This window comes from Pseudopipra pipra, chromosome 1, assembly GCF_036250125.1.
Source record: "Pseudopipra pipra isolate bDixPip1 chromosome 1, bDixPip1.hap1, whole genome shotgun sequence".
Taxonomy (NCBI): domain Eukaryota; kingdom Metazoa; phylum Chordata; class Aves; order Passeriformes; family Pipridae; genus Pseudopipra; species Pseudopipra pipra.
Window position 1 is genome coordinate 18,874,249 of NC_087549.1, and position 16,037 is coordinate 18,890,285.

Here is a 16,037-nt window from a genome sequence, read left to right on the forward strand (position 1 = left end):
GGGAATGACTTGACAAAAACAAGCAGCTCACTCAAATACATCTTCCTTCAGCCCACCTGAGCTGTATACTGATATACAGTTGCAAATAGTTTCAAAAAACATTGCAGTCTTTGAACTGTATCTTCACTAGACCACCATGTCTTGCGAAGAAAGCCTGAGTTCTGCATGTGTTTTGAAGCCAAGAGAATTAATTCACTGTAAGCCTGACCCTTCCCCCACACCCTGCTTTATTACTAGCTTTGTGTTGCATTTGGTTTTGGAGGTTTTTTTTATATTACAGCTGCATAGTTGGGCTGAAATGAATTATTCTTCGTCAGAGAGAAATCTGAACATGAAATGCCTCGAGATCACATTCCTCATTCTTGCTTTATTTCAGGCTGCCTGCTTGTAGAAAAATAAATAAAAGATATAAGAAATACTGTGGCAAATCCTTTTTATCTTTTACTCTATGTATTCTGCAGCAGTCTTCAACTAACTTTTCCAAAACAGGCAGCACAAGGTCTTTCAATATTGCCTGGTGTGACCCAAAATGCTGCTGCAGACAGCTGGCAGACAGCATGACAGTGAGGGCTTCAAAGTCAGTGCTGCACTAGTCAGGCTTGGAAAAGCATATCTGATAACAAGGACAAGGTCCTCACTTGAGATCTGAAGTAGAAGGTGCAAAAATTTCTTTCTCTGCAGCTATCATAGGAGCTTCACAGGGAGAGAAAACCATGCAACAAAAAAAGGAAAATCAGCAGCCTTTGGAACCCCGACCTGGTCACTGCTGTTGTCTTCTGGGTACTGGTGACTTTTGTGAAATACGGTTGTCCTCTCACAGGCACATTCACAGCAAAAGTGACTCGTTCAGAGGAGAAGCTAACATGGAATAACTCTGAAGAACCAATTGTTGACAGCTAATCAAGGCAACCCATCCTGGGGCAAAGTTAAAATTGGGCCAGAGCTGGTGTGATTCAGCTGCTGCTGATTGGGTCTGGAGATGCTGTGTTTGCTTGGAACACAGCTAAGCAGCACCTCAGCTTTAGATAACCCTGTTCAAACATACATTTGACACACCTCTTTGAGTAGTTCAATTGCACTATTGCTAATAAACCATTAAATACCCATTTTCTCCATTTCTCTCTCACTGTATTTTCCTACAACAGATGTTGCTCACCCCAATATCTCCAGCTGTCCAAGACCTTCTATGCATCCTTAGTGCCTCTAATCTACTGGACAGAGGCACAAAACCCAAATCTGCCTCTCAGCATCCTACTGGTTACTAATTGCAGAGGATTTTCTCATTCAGCTAATCCACAAGGAATGACATACCTATAAGTAGATACAATGACTAGCTGTTGAACTTGCACTTTATTTCTCTATCTACCCTCTGCATGCAACTGCAAGGTTTTCTACTGCATCTTAGAAACCTCTTGAGAGATGCTTTTACCTCGTCCTGCCCAGCTGGCATCCTGCACTCCCCAGCAGCACCTCCCAGGAACGGGTCACTTGGAACAGAGTCTTACCAGTTCCCTCAAAAAGAAAATGTGGTCAGGTGTTTGAGTATCAACCCCTAAGTGATGTTGATACCCTAGGCACGCTATACATATGGAAAGTCCTGAAGTCCTGGGGCTAGTGAATTCCCTGTGAAGTCTGCTATAGAATTTGTGAACATTAGGAGTTCATCCCTGGCATCCACTACCTCGGAATAGGTTTCTATTCCATTTCTAATAAAATGCATACTTTTTTTCATGTTACAATTTCAAACTGCATTTTTGTAAAGCAGGATGGAAAAAAAAAATAAGGCATTATTTTCTTAACAGATTGTGAAAGCACCTAAAACCATCATGGTTGGCAGTCCAATTCGAAACAAAAGGCGGGAGGGGGGAAATAAAAGTGTTTAAACCATAAATTTATGGTGGAAACAAACAACAATATGAAGCATCTTAGGGGCTGGGAATCTGTACAATTAAGTCTTTGTGAATTTCTAAGTAAAAATCCCTTACTGCAACAAAGATTTGGAGAACAGCCTAGCTCATCCTTATCTACCGAATACAAAAAAACCCCTCTTTGTGCCCCCTGTGACTATTGTAGAAATTTTACTACACAGTTAACAGGAGAAGCAAAACCATTCATTTGAAGAGTGATGTTTATTCTTCAGAGATGCATTTAATATTTTTGAATGCTCAGAAGAGCTGATTATGAATTTGATTTCTTTGTAGTGAGAAATGTGATTTAAACTGATGTCAACAGCCAGGATTTATCTGATTCTGGAAAAAAAACAGGTAAACTACTGTTTTAAACACAACACTGCAAAGGTCTGATGACTTTAACACAGGAAAAGGCCTAACCATCATGCTCCTTCCCCATCCCAACCCCCCCTCCTCCCCCGTCCCCCAGTCCCTGCACCAACTGCATAGACTAGCCCCCCAAGATAGTTATTTTATTCCCCTGTAGACACTCTGGTTGTACCCACCAGCCACCACACAAATCTGCATTTGCACATAGCTGGCATTTTCTGGCTAGTTTGGCAAGTCAGAGGGATCAAGTAAAAGGCTCCATTTATCACCTGAGGCTTCTCTGTGTGCTTGCAGCATGAGGCAATGCCATAGAGGGCTGCTAGAAAATATTTTCTTAATGCTCTTGAGTATCACCTGGTTATGGCCCTGGCCATCCCCTCCCAAAAGGAACATAGCAGGATTAGACTGGTACAGACAAAAACCACTCGTGATCATGATGAGTCGGTTCCTCATGGGAAAAGACAAAACAGACCGTGGGAAGGAGCTGCCAGCAGGGGACGAGTGCAGGGACCTTTACAGCCATCGGCCATCGGAAAGGGGGTGGCAAATGGTTTTACAGCGATGGTAATTTCAGAAGAACCAAATGAAGGCAAGCAGCATGTTTGGAGCAAACACAGCTAAATAGTTCTTCGAATAGCATATATAATTGCTTAACAGAACTAATAGCACAGGCTAGGAGTATCACTCGGTACCGAAAACAAAGACAGGAGTCAGGCAGAAAGCGTTCATTAGGCGCTGTAAAGCATGCAGGTACTTCAGCAAACAAATTCCTCGAGCCAGGAATTGCTGGAAGATGGAGGGTTTTCACAAGGAAAGAGCCACTCAATGCATGCTCCATCTCTTGTATTATCGGTAAGTATCCACTACTATTTAAGTACTACAGGCAGTGAGCGTGCAACATTCTTGTAATTCCAACCTGAATTGGTCATTATGAATTGCAGAGGAAAGGAAACCACAAAGAATATAGGATGCCATTAAATCAATGTCTGACAGTAAACAAAGAGATAAAAAAACTGCAGAAAAGCCCTTCAGTCTGTTACTTTATGTGTTGATCATGCAGCAGAGTTTTCTGGAAATGCAAGCACCTTATGAGATCATTTGATGGCACAAAACTCGAGCAATGGGTGACGATATGAAAGGATTAGGAATGAAGTCACATCTACACAGCCCAAAAAGCAATCCTAACTGGCAAGTATGTATAAACAATGCAACAGTGAGCCCAGATTCAGGAAAGGAAACAGTAAAGGCATCAGAGCTATGTGCAAAAAAAAAAAAAAAAAAATAGTGGCATTTCAACATCATATTTTGCTCTATACCCCATCATTATTTATTTGAGCAAGTACAGCAGCATACAAAACGCCTTTTTTTTCCTCTTTACACACACTATCAAAAATTACCATGCAGACACAACGATTTTCAATTGTCACAGTACCAGAAAGCAAACCCAAACCACCCTCTCTCCACCTCCTAGTCATCCTTATGGAACTGGTCACAGCACGTGCAGGAAAACTGCCACCGTCCCTCTCTCTGTACCAAAGGATAACGTCAGACCAGAAGTTTTGACCAGGCTAGAGGGGAAAAGATGAAGAGTATCTAAATGATTGAAAAATTGCTCTTCTGCTGTGTGGAACAGGCAATCCACACCCTTTTAACAAGATCTATAGACAACGCTGGAGCTTCATGTGTTTCAAGGGCATATCACAGAATAAAGACTTACAAAAATGAACACAAACCTTGTGATTATTCCTGGGAGCATGACAGCACTGCTACAGGTAAACCCTTGGAGGATCATTTACAGAAGACATATAGATTGGTTGCTGCCAGGTTACATCCATGAACTCCAAGCGGGAGAATCCAGAATCCACTTGTGGTTCAAATGTGACAAGGCATTCTCACTGCCTGGGAGAAAAGCGTTAGTGAGTCCGTGGGCAAAGGAGTCAAAGAGCTCTACACACCACAGATGGGCTTGGAGATGTACATTTGCAGGAGGATGAGGTATGGCAGGAGTAGGGAGGGAGGTAATGATGATGATGGAGAGGAAAATGGCAGTGGTCACACTAAATACATAATGGAACTCGAATAGTCATAGCATAAACCATTCATTCTTCTTGTCCTGCCTAAGCATGTGTAAGGATTAACAGCTCAAGATCATATGGCTTCTCCATGGTGGTATAAAGTTTTACAGCTGTTTTACATGGTGGAAATAATATGCTCTGCAACTAAGGTTTGTGTTTTGTCAGGTATCTGAGAATTTCTTTCAGGATCTGTTCTTTCAGGATTTTGAGAGGGTGGGTTGCAATGCTGTACTATTTGCTGACAGTTATCTTGATTCTAGACATGTTTTAGAAGAGATGTGTAAAGTAAATTACTATTTTGAATTTTGCTATTTTGTTAATAGCTGCTATACTGTTATTTAAATAACTCCCACTAGTTCCATTTTCACAAAAGCTCTTCCAATGCATTATGCAAATCTACTTCAGTACAATTTTCATGGGTCTTGAAATTTCCAGCTCTGTCATATTCAGCACAGAAAAATTTTGCATAATGGTTTAAAAGTGATTATGATTTCTATTTCATTCTTATTTGTCTCATTAATGCTGCAGCATTATATCTATTGCAGCTTTATTTATAAGGATGGATTCAAACTGCCCAGACTATTTTAAGGTTGTATTTCTAAGGAAAGCCTTTACTTCACCTGATTAGAAGTAAGTTTCTGAAATCTCTTTATTATAGACTATGCAACGAGCACCCAGATTCTATTCCCCTGAAAATTACTGGGAGATCTTCATACATCCTGTACTATGGAGGACCACATCCTAAATTACCATCTTCTCTCTCCTATACACTTAATTCAGGGGTTTCAAAGCTTCCAGTGGTCTGTGAGCTACATGGCATACCCTAAGACATACAGAATACCTCACTTACAGTGAAGCCATACAAATTCATAGTATTTTTCCATGTAATTAACTTTGTCATAGTATCAATTATTTTCTGTGCTAACTGCAAGTAATTTATACATCAACAAAGCCGTTTTATCCATGGCCTTTAATTTAGGCAATTGCATTAACATTTCCCATTCCAACCCTATGCTTGACTGCTTTCTGAGTTGTTTACAAGTCAGCTGCAATATCCCCGGGCACTTAACGTTCCTGAGATTGCTGCACTATATGCAATCATAACACACATACATTTATGTAGTCAAATTTGGAAGCAAAAGGGCCTTTTAACTTCTCAAAGAGATGAGAGAGGAGGTTGGAAGTTACAATGCTCTTAGACAGATTTGTGTGTTCTAGTTCTACCATCTCTACAAATAATCATCAGCACAGTGGGCAAGCATAGCTCAGGTTCAAAGAATGTGGATATGCTTGTCCTAATATATGGAAATATAAATGTGCATATTCTTCTGCCTTGCACAGTAGCTTATACAACTTGAAACAACTTAAAGACTTCTTTCAAAATATAAAACTAGTTTATACATCATTATTATCTCTATTCCATAAGATATATATGGGATGAGACATTCTGATCTCATCACTGAAAATTCCGTGAGGTATAAAGGTATTTTGTGAAAAGGGAAAAGATGATAAACAGCAGGAGAGATCCAGCCAGGAGCATCTGAGCCCAGGTAGGTACAACAGCCCAGTGGCTGGAGTGCCTCCAGGCAAGTGGGGACCTTTTGGTCTGGCCTTCCTCCTGCAGCTGGGCAGCCTGCCCTGTCACACCCTGACATCCACTGCCTTGTTACACAGTGCTGCTTGGCAGCTGGGAATGCCACCCCTGGGGCCAGAGATGCAGCAAGCAGGAGAGTCTCTGCCTTCAGTGTGACCATTAAGACAAGCTGCAGAGAGGGTAAAGACCATGCTCTGTGACCTGCCAACAGATCATGGGGCTGAGGAGGGGGGCCAGTCCAGGGCAGCAGAAGCACAGATCTCACAGGAAATCATCCAAATTCTCCTCATGCTCCTTCCCAAATGGAACGCCCTCTCCTCTTCCTTGAGCCACGAGACTCATCCCCATACTGAGGATGAAGTGCCCTTTGGGAAAAGTCTCCTTGAGGAGACTAAAACATCTAGCATTTCTGCTTCCTAGGAATATAAATTGGTTCTTAGGGTGTTCTGCAGGATATAATAATATCAGGTAGATCTTTGTGGAAGCACTTAACTTTTCAAAGGCAAGTTAGAAACTAGGCAAAATGGGAAATCTTTCATCATCATTGCCAAAGCAGAATTGAATTTTTGCCTTTCAGCTTACGCATAACTCAAGTATTTTGAATAATATGAATAAATAAGTATAATTTTAGCATTTTAGTGAAATGTGCAGAAAACATAGAGACAGTATAAAATGAGCTTTATATTGGTCAGCTTTTTTGAGTATTATTTGATATATACACCACATCTTCCATTGAAAACATGTTAATTCAAGCTCCTTTTTCTTGAGGGAGTTTCACCGGGCACTAGCCATACAGGTTTAAAAAAATTCTTGTCTTGTTCTTTTTGCATTTCTGATTCATAAATCAGGTTAGCCAAGCTTTTACTACATGGGAGAGAAGCATCTTCAAAGATAGAGGAATATTTTATATTTAAACAAGACAAAATTATCCTCCTACCCTTCTGGCAGGAGACCCTCTGGCTCTAAGCATTGAGCTCTGACTAATTCCAACCAGCTTTTTCTTCTCACCCAGAGTCTGTAACATGGCAAAGAAGCTACTGGCATTTCCTCCAGAGCTCCAAGAATGGCCCAGGGGGCTGACTGGGGATGCCAGCCCATACTCTGTTCATTCAAACACTGCAGCTGCACAGCAGGTAGAGATCCAGAGCCCTGATAAGGTCTCTTCAGACACAATTAGAAAATGGGAAATCTGTTCATTACACCTATTGAGAAAAGGCTATCTTGAGTATATATGTTTTCATGTCTTGTCACCCTAAAAAGTAAGGAATGCTCCTTGATAAACTGACTAAAACAGGCTGTTCTGAGAATCTATATATAAAGGAGAAACATACATCAGAACAGAGAAGTTGTGAAACAGTGGTTACTTATTTAAAAACAAACGGAAAACTCACACAACTATATTGTTTCTTAGTTTTGTGGTAGTAGGAGGAACATTTTCAACGACTTTTTACTTTGTGTCCACAAGAGTGGAAAGGTTGAAGACATTTCTGTATGTCTTCACCCTGCAGGCACAGCCCACAAGCACTGATGATACACTCCCTTGGCTGCAGAAGGGCCTGTGCACCGGGGCAAGCTCTGCTGGACTGAGCAGTCAGAGGCACAGGAGACACAGGAGCTGCAGGAGTGAGAACAAGGGCACGAGCAGCCCCAAGAGAGAACAAAGTGACTCAGCCACTGAACCCAAATTGATCAATCTGAACCCTAGGAAATGTATTCTGGGGACAACAAACTATGACAAAAAAAGGAGAAAGAAAACCTTCCAAGAACATTACTGTTTCTTATACTATAAGATTGTTTGAAATTTCAACATTAATTTCAACTTTCCCTAACTGTGGGGACAGAAAAGAAGTAAATTCTAAAAGTCCGCAGAGCTGTAAGCAGGAGGCACTGCTGGTATCTATGCTAAGCATATATTTTTTAATTGGATATGGGCTCACAACAGACAGTGCCTACAAACTTCATCAGGTACATTCCCATCAGTCCAGTTTTCTCCTCGTCTTAGCTTTCATTTTAGACTAAGAACTATGACCTAAGAACTACTACAGCCAATTCTCTTTTCAAGTTGCCTTACAAATACAATTCCCTCTTGCCTCTTAAGATGACTTAGCCCTGGATCCTTTCAGGTCTTCCCCTGTAATCCTGCTTTCTGCTACCATTACCAAGCCACTATGCTTTGATGACCCAATGATCAAAGCATGTCACCAGCTGCTGGAAGCCACTGAAGATTTAGCTAGCAGATTTTGAAACACCTGCCTTCAACAAAATGCCACGATTCATTTTGATGTCTCCCATTCACTGAAATTAAGTCACTTCTAGACTACACAAAATGTTGTCACCACTAGATCTTCTGCTGCAAGTGCCCTGAAGGCTGTGTCTGTGCCAGGGGCATGGGCTACTGGGGGTGGCACAGGTGTCCCTGTGTCCTGAGCTTGAAGCAGGCAGGGTGGGTATTCCATTTACAACTGTGACAGTAAAAATAAATATGTCCTCCAGTCCTTACATAATTCATATTTATATAAATATGAAGGACTCTAAAAAAGTATATATTTTAAAAGATCTATATATTTTTAAATATTTAAATCACAAAAGATATTTTTCAGTCTTTCCTATCATAAATATCTATACCCTGTTTCTATGCCACATAGTAAAACTTCAATGTCCGGAAAGGAAATTGCTTAAGAAAGGAAGGTACTCTCTTATTTTATATCCATAGCAATGATATCAATAAATATTGAAAAAGTTTGGGTTTTTTAATAGAGCAAAGTTCATTTTGTTAACTACAGACTGAAGACTTAATTTTTAAGCTGTGTGTTTAATAAATCCAACTTGACATTAAGTACTGCAGTTATCAAGTTTGTCAGCATTTTCTTAGAAGCTGAACTTTTTCCTGACAAATGCTGTCAGTCACTTAAATTAAAACAGAGAGCAGCACGACAAAGTGTGTTACTGCTTAGTCTTTAATAACCCAGTTGTGTATTCCTGAGTCCCTCCCTGCTTCCCGACAGGGGCCCTGATTCTGCAGCATCCTTAGGCCTGATGCTGAGACCACCACCAAGGAGGTAACCATTAATGCACAGCATGGCTTATCAAGAGACACCATCCAACTTTTTTTTTTTTATATGTGCAATGTAAATCTCTAGCTGTGAATTTTTATGTCAATAGTAAAAAAGGAAAATCCAATTTGCAGGACTTTGGGTACCTGAGCTCTTTTCACCATCCTAGTATTGCAGAACCATATTCCTTGAACCAGCTGTGGAAGCTGGTCACAGCTTGCCAAAGACCTGTAGACTCAGTAGAAGCATGTACATGCTGAGATTCAAGAGAAGACAGCTCACATCCATCTGTAGTTATCTACCAAGCCACTACACCATAAAAACACTTAGATATTAAAACTCTTTACTTATGTTGCAAGGATCTAGAAACCTAGTAAGAAATTGCATTAATAAACATGAAGTAGTTCATGCCTGAGGGGCAAGTGAGTGCCCAGGATGATACAAGCCTGTTCAGATCCTTGCCTTAAAGCACAGCTCCTCGAAAGCAAAACATTCTGCCACAACACCAAAGAAAAACAATCCCTCTCGGCCTTTTCCCTTCTTTCTTTCAGAATGCATCATGCAGCCATGCTCCTGTGCTTGAATGAAGTCTCTTGGGTGAACAGTGTTTGAGCTGCTGTGTCTTCAGTAGCAGCACTCTCTCAGGGGCATGAGGAGGATTTTTGGGACCACGGCTACTGGGTCTGCACACTGCAGTAGGCACGAGTGTTTTATTCTTTCTTTCTCAGAGACTTATGTCTGATGTTTAGAGACAGTCACCAATACAACCGTGGTGGATCGAGCAGGAAGGAACATGCTCCCAGCAAGAAGTTGAGAGAAAACCCCAAGGGCTGTCCTAACAAACCCTGCAGTGACATTGCAACAGTGTGAAAGAGATCACTATGTTTTATCCATAGAATGGGTATCTTCTTAAACTTTTGGCTGCAGATGGGGGGAGAAAGTGGGGCTGAAATAGGAAGAACAGGAAGGGGAAGACAAGCAGCACTCCCAGGGAGCCATTTGTGGTTGTGGAGTGGCAGCTATAGCTGAGGGTCTCTGCTGCCCAGGCTGCAGCTCCCGCCCGTGTACGCAGTGAGGGGCCTCACCTGCTTATTCCTTTTTCCTTCTGCAGGTGGGACTTACAGGCAGCACAGACTGAGATTCAAGAAGACACTCTAAACCCATAATTCAGTTTTATGCTGAAGAAAAGTCATGTCCTCAGCAGCAGACAAGGATGAAGCTTCCCTTGAACCAACATTCAGATTTATGCCTGTGACAAGCAACAATCTTTTTCCAATTTTTTTCCCGCTCACAATAATACAAAGTAGAGTTGGACAAACATAGAAACAAGAGATTGTAGAACATGGTTGCCCTGCAGCACTTTTTATTATAATTTTAAAATCAATAAGCCCATGGAGCTATAAGCACTATAAGCTACACCCACTGCAGACACTGGCAATCTATAGGCATCACAGTAAATGACATTAATTAAAGAAGAATCCAATAAAAAAGCATTATATTGTGGCTTTCCAAAGCAGAGTGACACCTTTTTTTTCCCCTTAGTCCAGAATAAAGAGAACCTCAAGGCTAATTTGGCATTGCCAGGTTAAGTTCCCCTGATCAGACATAAGCCTGCATGGGGAGATGAACAAAGTACAGGAGACGAAGAGTTAGTGTCTGACAGAATGAAAAAAGAAGCCAAGGAGAAATTTAAACAATTGGAAGTGATCAAAACCAGAGCTCACTGGAGACAAATGAGGCCACAGCATGTTAAATGAGGCAAGTGAGTATGGAAACATTTGTGTATTTAGCTTCCAAACTAGGGCTCAGCTCCACGGCAGAACCACCTGATCAGAACTTGTATGAGAACAGCATACAAGCTAAAACACGGAAGCTGCATTTAGATGTGTGCAATAAAACTGTCAAGATTTTGGAAGTCCTACCAGACAAATCAGAGGCGATTCGTCTAAATGCAAAATGAGAATCAGTAAATCACATTTTCTTTTCAGGAAGCATTGGCAGGATTTCAAGATGTATCTAACTAACCTCACAATGTTTTTTTTTCCCTTGGCTAATCTTCTATGAAAAGTAACTATAAAAAAATAAAAACATTATGGCTAAGCCTTGCTAATTGCTCTTATGAACAGAAAGGTAAAACCTCTCACTCACATATGAAAAACGTGAGAAAGAGGAAGAATTTAGGAACATAAAACAACAGAAAATAAAATTAAGAGATTGGAATCTATTTCCTCCAAGCAGTTCAATAGCCCTCTGCAGATACATACAGACTTAGTTCAGATCCCAGTAAATTTGGGGCTAGCTTCTTACTATATTAGTAGCCTGCAAAACACACCAATTAAAACTTGTGTAAGTCTTCACAACAAACTCAAAGGAGTAGGAAGGGGGAAAGGCACTAGAGTTCCTCATTCTCCTGCCCATCCAGACCGGACACAGGCACTGCCTAGTACCTGCCTTCACTGAGAACAGACAGGAAAGGACCAACAGGCACAGCCTGCTCCTGCCTGAAGTGGTACCGAATGGATGGATGGCTCTGCTCCAGCTGCATGTGCCAGGCAGGGTCCTCTCCTTGAAACCCTGTCAGCATAAATACCTGTGCCCAAGTCCTTCAACAGAGACCTTGAAAGCTCCAGTGTTTCATGCGCTCAAGATTTCCACTTTCAGAACAGTTTGGGGTCAAAAAACCCCCCACCTTTCCACCAAAGCCAAAACCCAGAAGCAGTCAAACTTTGGACTGAGAAATTCTTATGCTTTTCTCTAGAAAAATGCATGGTTTTGGTAAACTAACTCCAGCTTGAACATACTTAGTTTGGCTCTAAGATTAATGCCAGGTTTGTATTTTTATAGAAATATTTTAAAGCAACACAAAAATTAATCTGGAGATACCTAAAATTAGACAGAAAGCTTGTTCCTACTTGGCAGCAGGAATATGAATTACATACACCAGTCCAGTGTCTGTCTTGGTACTGATCATTGCAGTGACCTCCTGCTGATGCAGTCCCACAGCTTTTCCAAGATAATTGGGTGCCCAGATGATATATATTTTAGAACATTGTAGTATTCATCATTTATGTGAACAAAATACAGAGTTCCTTGAACCTCCATTATATTTATTCTGCAGTATATATACTACAGAAAAAAAAATGGCTAGGAATTCAGTAAATCATAAAAGTACATATATTCTGAGAATATAAAGGTTTTAATGTTAATATGGTAGAAATTAGTCATCTGCTCCTATTAAAAAAATAAGCCATTAACATATAAGTGAAGAAAGCGTAGACACAGTATTTTACGCATGAGAACTGACATCTTCATCTGTGCTACAGCTACTGCATTTCATCTTTACAGAGTGCTGAGAAACCAAGAAGTTATATAACTTAGTGAAAAGCTGATAGGGCCAGTGACATTTTAAATCCCACTAGGTGAAAATCAATTGCAAGATGTGAAAAGAAAAAAAAAACCTCTTCAGGAACCAAAATCTCCATCCCATAATATATCCTTATATATGTATATTTTAAAATAAAAATGAGCAATAAAACTTTAAAGAAAAAGGGAGTGTGGGAGGGAAGTGGAAGGACAGGCAGAGCAGAGAAGGAACAGAATAATCATAGATCATTTCAAGGTACTGTTATGATGGAGGAAAAAGACTAATTATTTTGATGACATCCTTTTGATTCTGCTTATGCTAATTAGTAAATAGGTAACATAATAGTAACTTACAATATGGAGCCTAATTGGAATAAGGAAGCCAAACAATTATATGCTTTTTTAATCTGGAAACACAACATAGTCCTACGTAGATCAATCTGCACTTTTCAAAGGGAAAATAGTCCCATCAAAAGGACTTAGAGCTATCTTTGATTGGAGGCAGATCAGGATAAGTCAACAGACTTTTACTTTCAAATTGTCTCAGGAAGGAAAACCAAAAAAGACAAGGATAAGGGCTCAGAGGCCATAAAAGAATCTCCACAATCCACAGGAATTGATTTATTTTTCCCTGCATTGATCAGTCACGCCTTTTATCCATTCAAACACAGGCCACCTGGAAAAAAAAATCTGGTAATTCTCACTTGATTCATATACAAGTGGAGTGAGCTTTTAGAGGAGGAAAGCAAAAGAAGACATTTTCTGTAAAATGTATAATGGATGAAAAGGGAGCAAATTCAAAATACAGCCAAAGCACATGAAAAGAGATTTCAATCAATGAGTGCCAAATTAGAATTGTGTTGATTCCCCTCCATTAAGCATCTGGTGAAGATGCCCACCAGACCAAGGTCTTCACATGCTTATGCACAGAACTCCATCTGGACCTAATCCTGTGAACAAAGGTGAGAGCTGCATGACCATATGGAGGCAAAAGGCACCACTGCCCATACCCAGTAAAGGAAATCCCTGTACTGAGGATAATGCAAAGAGTTAAAACCCTCACTTGATAATCAGCATCAGCAAACTACAACCATTTTGATCAGCTGGTCTGTTACAAAATCAAGGCTGAGACTCTTGAGCACAATAAGCTGGTGAAACACACACCTGCCCTACCTGCACAGTGCTTCCTGCAGGAAATGAATAGCAGTTTATTTTGCCAATAAACTTTTTGTGATTGGGTCAGCTGCCAGCTGTACCTGGCATCTGCTAAACTTGCTTTCACCAGAGTATTTTTTACTCCCAGCATTATATCAAATATCTTTTAGAAGCATAAAGATAAAAAATGCTCCTTGCATCTTTTCAGCCATTTCCGGATTTCCCGCCACTCAAACAGCAGCAGCAGAATTTTAATGACAGGGAAAATGCATGAGTGGCATACAAGAAAATTATACTGCAGCAAATCACTACTTCTTTGTGTTTCCTTCACTGTAACTCTGATCTTCTAAAGCTGCTACAGTACCAGTGGAGATTTCTTTAAAACGAAGCTTTAGCAGACATTAATTAGGGGGGGGGGGGGAGAAGAAAAAGGCTTGAGAACTTCTTAATCATGTTCTGTAGTTACAATATCCAGGAAAAATCTAACTGAATTACCAAATAGCTCCCATTGCCATATGATGATATGATTTCTTTCTTTACTTCCTTCTTTTTAACCAAAATGCCTTTGTATTTTAAAATACCCACATGCTGACATTACTTTTCTGCCAACATGCCTTCCATGTAGGAATTAAATGTATAATTGAGATCTTCAAGTCATTAGAAGACAAATTCAGTGTCTTTTTGAATGGCTGCAGGGAATGAGGTAACACAAATCAACACAAACACTTGTCTTTTATGCCATGACATCCTTTTGCATGCAGGCATTCAATATGTATCACATGACCCCTCGTAAGCCTGAGGGGCTGCTTCTTACACAAAGAACACTTACAAGGTTTTCAGGGAAGGGATTTTCAAAGCTTTAGGATGAAGTTCGTAATTGTACCGCAAAAGAGATCATCAGTCAAATATTAAGATTTTAAACTTTTTACTGACGGTAGGTATTTGGCTAGATTTGTAGACAGCCATGTTGGTCCAGACAATATTTGACTTCCTTCTCTCATTTTGTTCACTAGTCATTAGCAGAGTTGGACTGACTGTCAAGAAGCACTTTATCCATATCTCTACCTTCATACAGTTGACATTCTCATTTATTCATCAGTGCTTCAGTTCACCACTCACACAGAAGAACAGATTATTTAGTCAGTCATCACTGCTCAGAGAAGAGTCATTGATAAAACTGTGTTTCACTGGGGGTGGCAGAGCTAAAAATTCATGTTGCTGCTTTCAGCTTTTGTCAGAGAACTGCAGAATTGCAGGAACAATAATCCTGCCTTTTACTGCCTTTTTCACTTCTTCCTATCACTAAATGTCTAAAAGGTTTCCAAACAAACACAATATTAACTCACTACAGCTCTTCTCATCTCCCTATCTTCACATCCATTCAAATGGCCCATGATTTAGGATTTGTAAACTAAGCAGATAGTAAGTGCTGCCTTTCATCTGGATGACCCAGTAAAACCACAGCAAGTCTCCTGATTCCCACATTTAGCTGCCTTCTGATTCCTCCTCATCCTCCCGTCAAGCAGACAGCACTACTCTGAAGATGCCCCCCATCTTAATCTCCTTGTTTCTCTGCAATACTTCTCCATTTATATTGCTCCACTTCTTCCATGATTACAGGACTAAAGGAACACATAAGAAAAGCCAGATAAGAAAATTCATAGAAGTGAGCTAAGCCACCTCAGGAGCTATTTGTACATGGACTCTTCTCTGCAGGAAGCTTTCTTCTTCTTTTTTTCTCTTTTTTTTTTTTCTTAAGAAGAAAAGATGGATAGAGGAATAACATAAGCAATCAGATTTTGGAAAGTTTCCAAGAGCAAAACTGTCAGGAAACTACTGCAGATGCAGTAACCTGTGCATTTCAATCAGGAATACAAATAATAGCTCAAAATCCATTTAAACTAGCTGCATACAACACTACGATAAGAAATTGCTTCCTTTTTGTTTCTTAGGCCTTTAGTTTGGCAGCAGTTTGAAATTATCACTCCCTGACAGAGGCCTTCGCTCAGAAGGCAGGGCTCTATCACAAAAGATGCGGCCAATAGAGCTGAGACATCCCTGCCTTGTCACTTCAAGTTCTCTCCCTCTTGCTCTAGCAGACTGCTTTCCCATCCTAGAGGTCCATTCTGGGAGTCCCATGCCTTCTGCAACCTCAGTTCTTCCCCTCCTCCTCCTTCTTTCCTCCCTCCCTTTCTTATTCCTTCTCTTGAGAGGCAATGAACTGCAGGACATGGATACCCATTTAGTGCCCTCTTGAGAGTTAGGGCTCCTTTTTCCTCTAGGAGTGTTTTTCTGGTTGCACTCCTGATAGTCCATATTAAAGTACCCCCACCTGCATCTGCTCTGTTCTGCTGGAGCAACACTGCTGGAGCAACAAGAGGAAAAGAGAGACAGGGTGCCATCAGCATGGAGGGCAAAGCAGGACCCAATGAACAGATTAAATCTTTCTGGAAGCTGAGGTGATATATGAACACAAAATGTAAGAGATTATTGATGTCTCTACACTTTAGTTTCTGAT

The 16,037-nt window shown here is 40.5% G+C and overlaps 1 protein-coding gene across 2 annotated transcripts in view; it reads right to left on the bottom strand.

Annotated features, from left to right (window-relative positions):
- OXR1 (oxidation resistance 1) overlaps nucleotides 1–16,037 on the bottom strand; it is a 263,034-nt gene that overhangs the window by 136,972 nt on the left and 110,025 nt on the right. The window contains exon 2 of one of the 2 annotated variants that reach the window (XM_064646771.1): nucleotides 4,013–4,178. The exons of the other annotated variant lie outside the window; for it this stretch is intronic. Within the exon in view, the coding sequence (XP_064502841.1) occupies nucleotides 4,013–4,071 (59 nt within the window). The 5' untranslated portion in view covers nucleotides 4,072–4,178. The remainder of the gene's footprint in view (nucleotides 1–4,012; nucleotides 4,179–16,037) is intronic. 2 annotated transcript variants of the gene reach the window in all.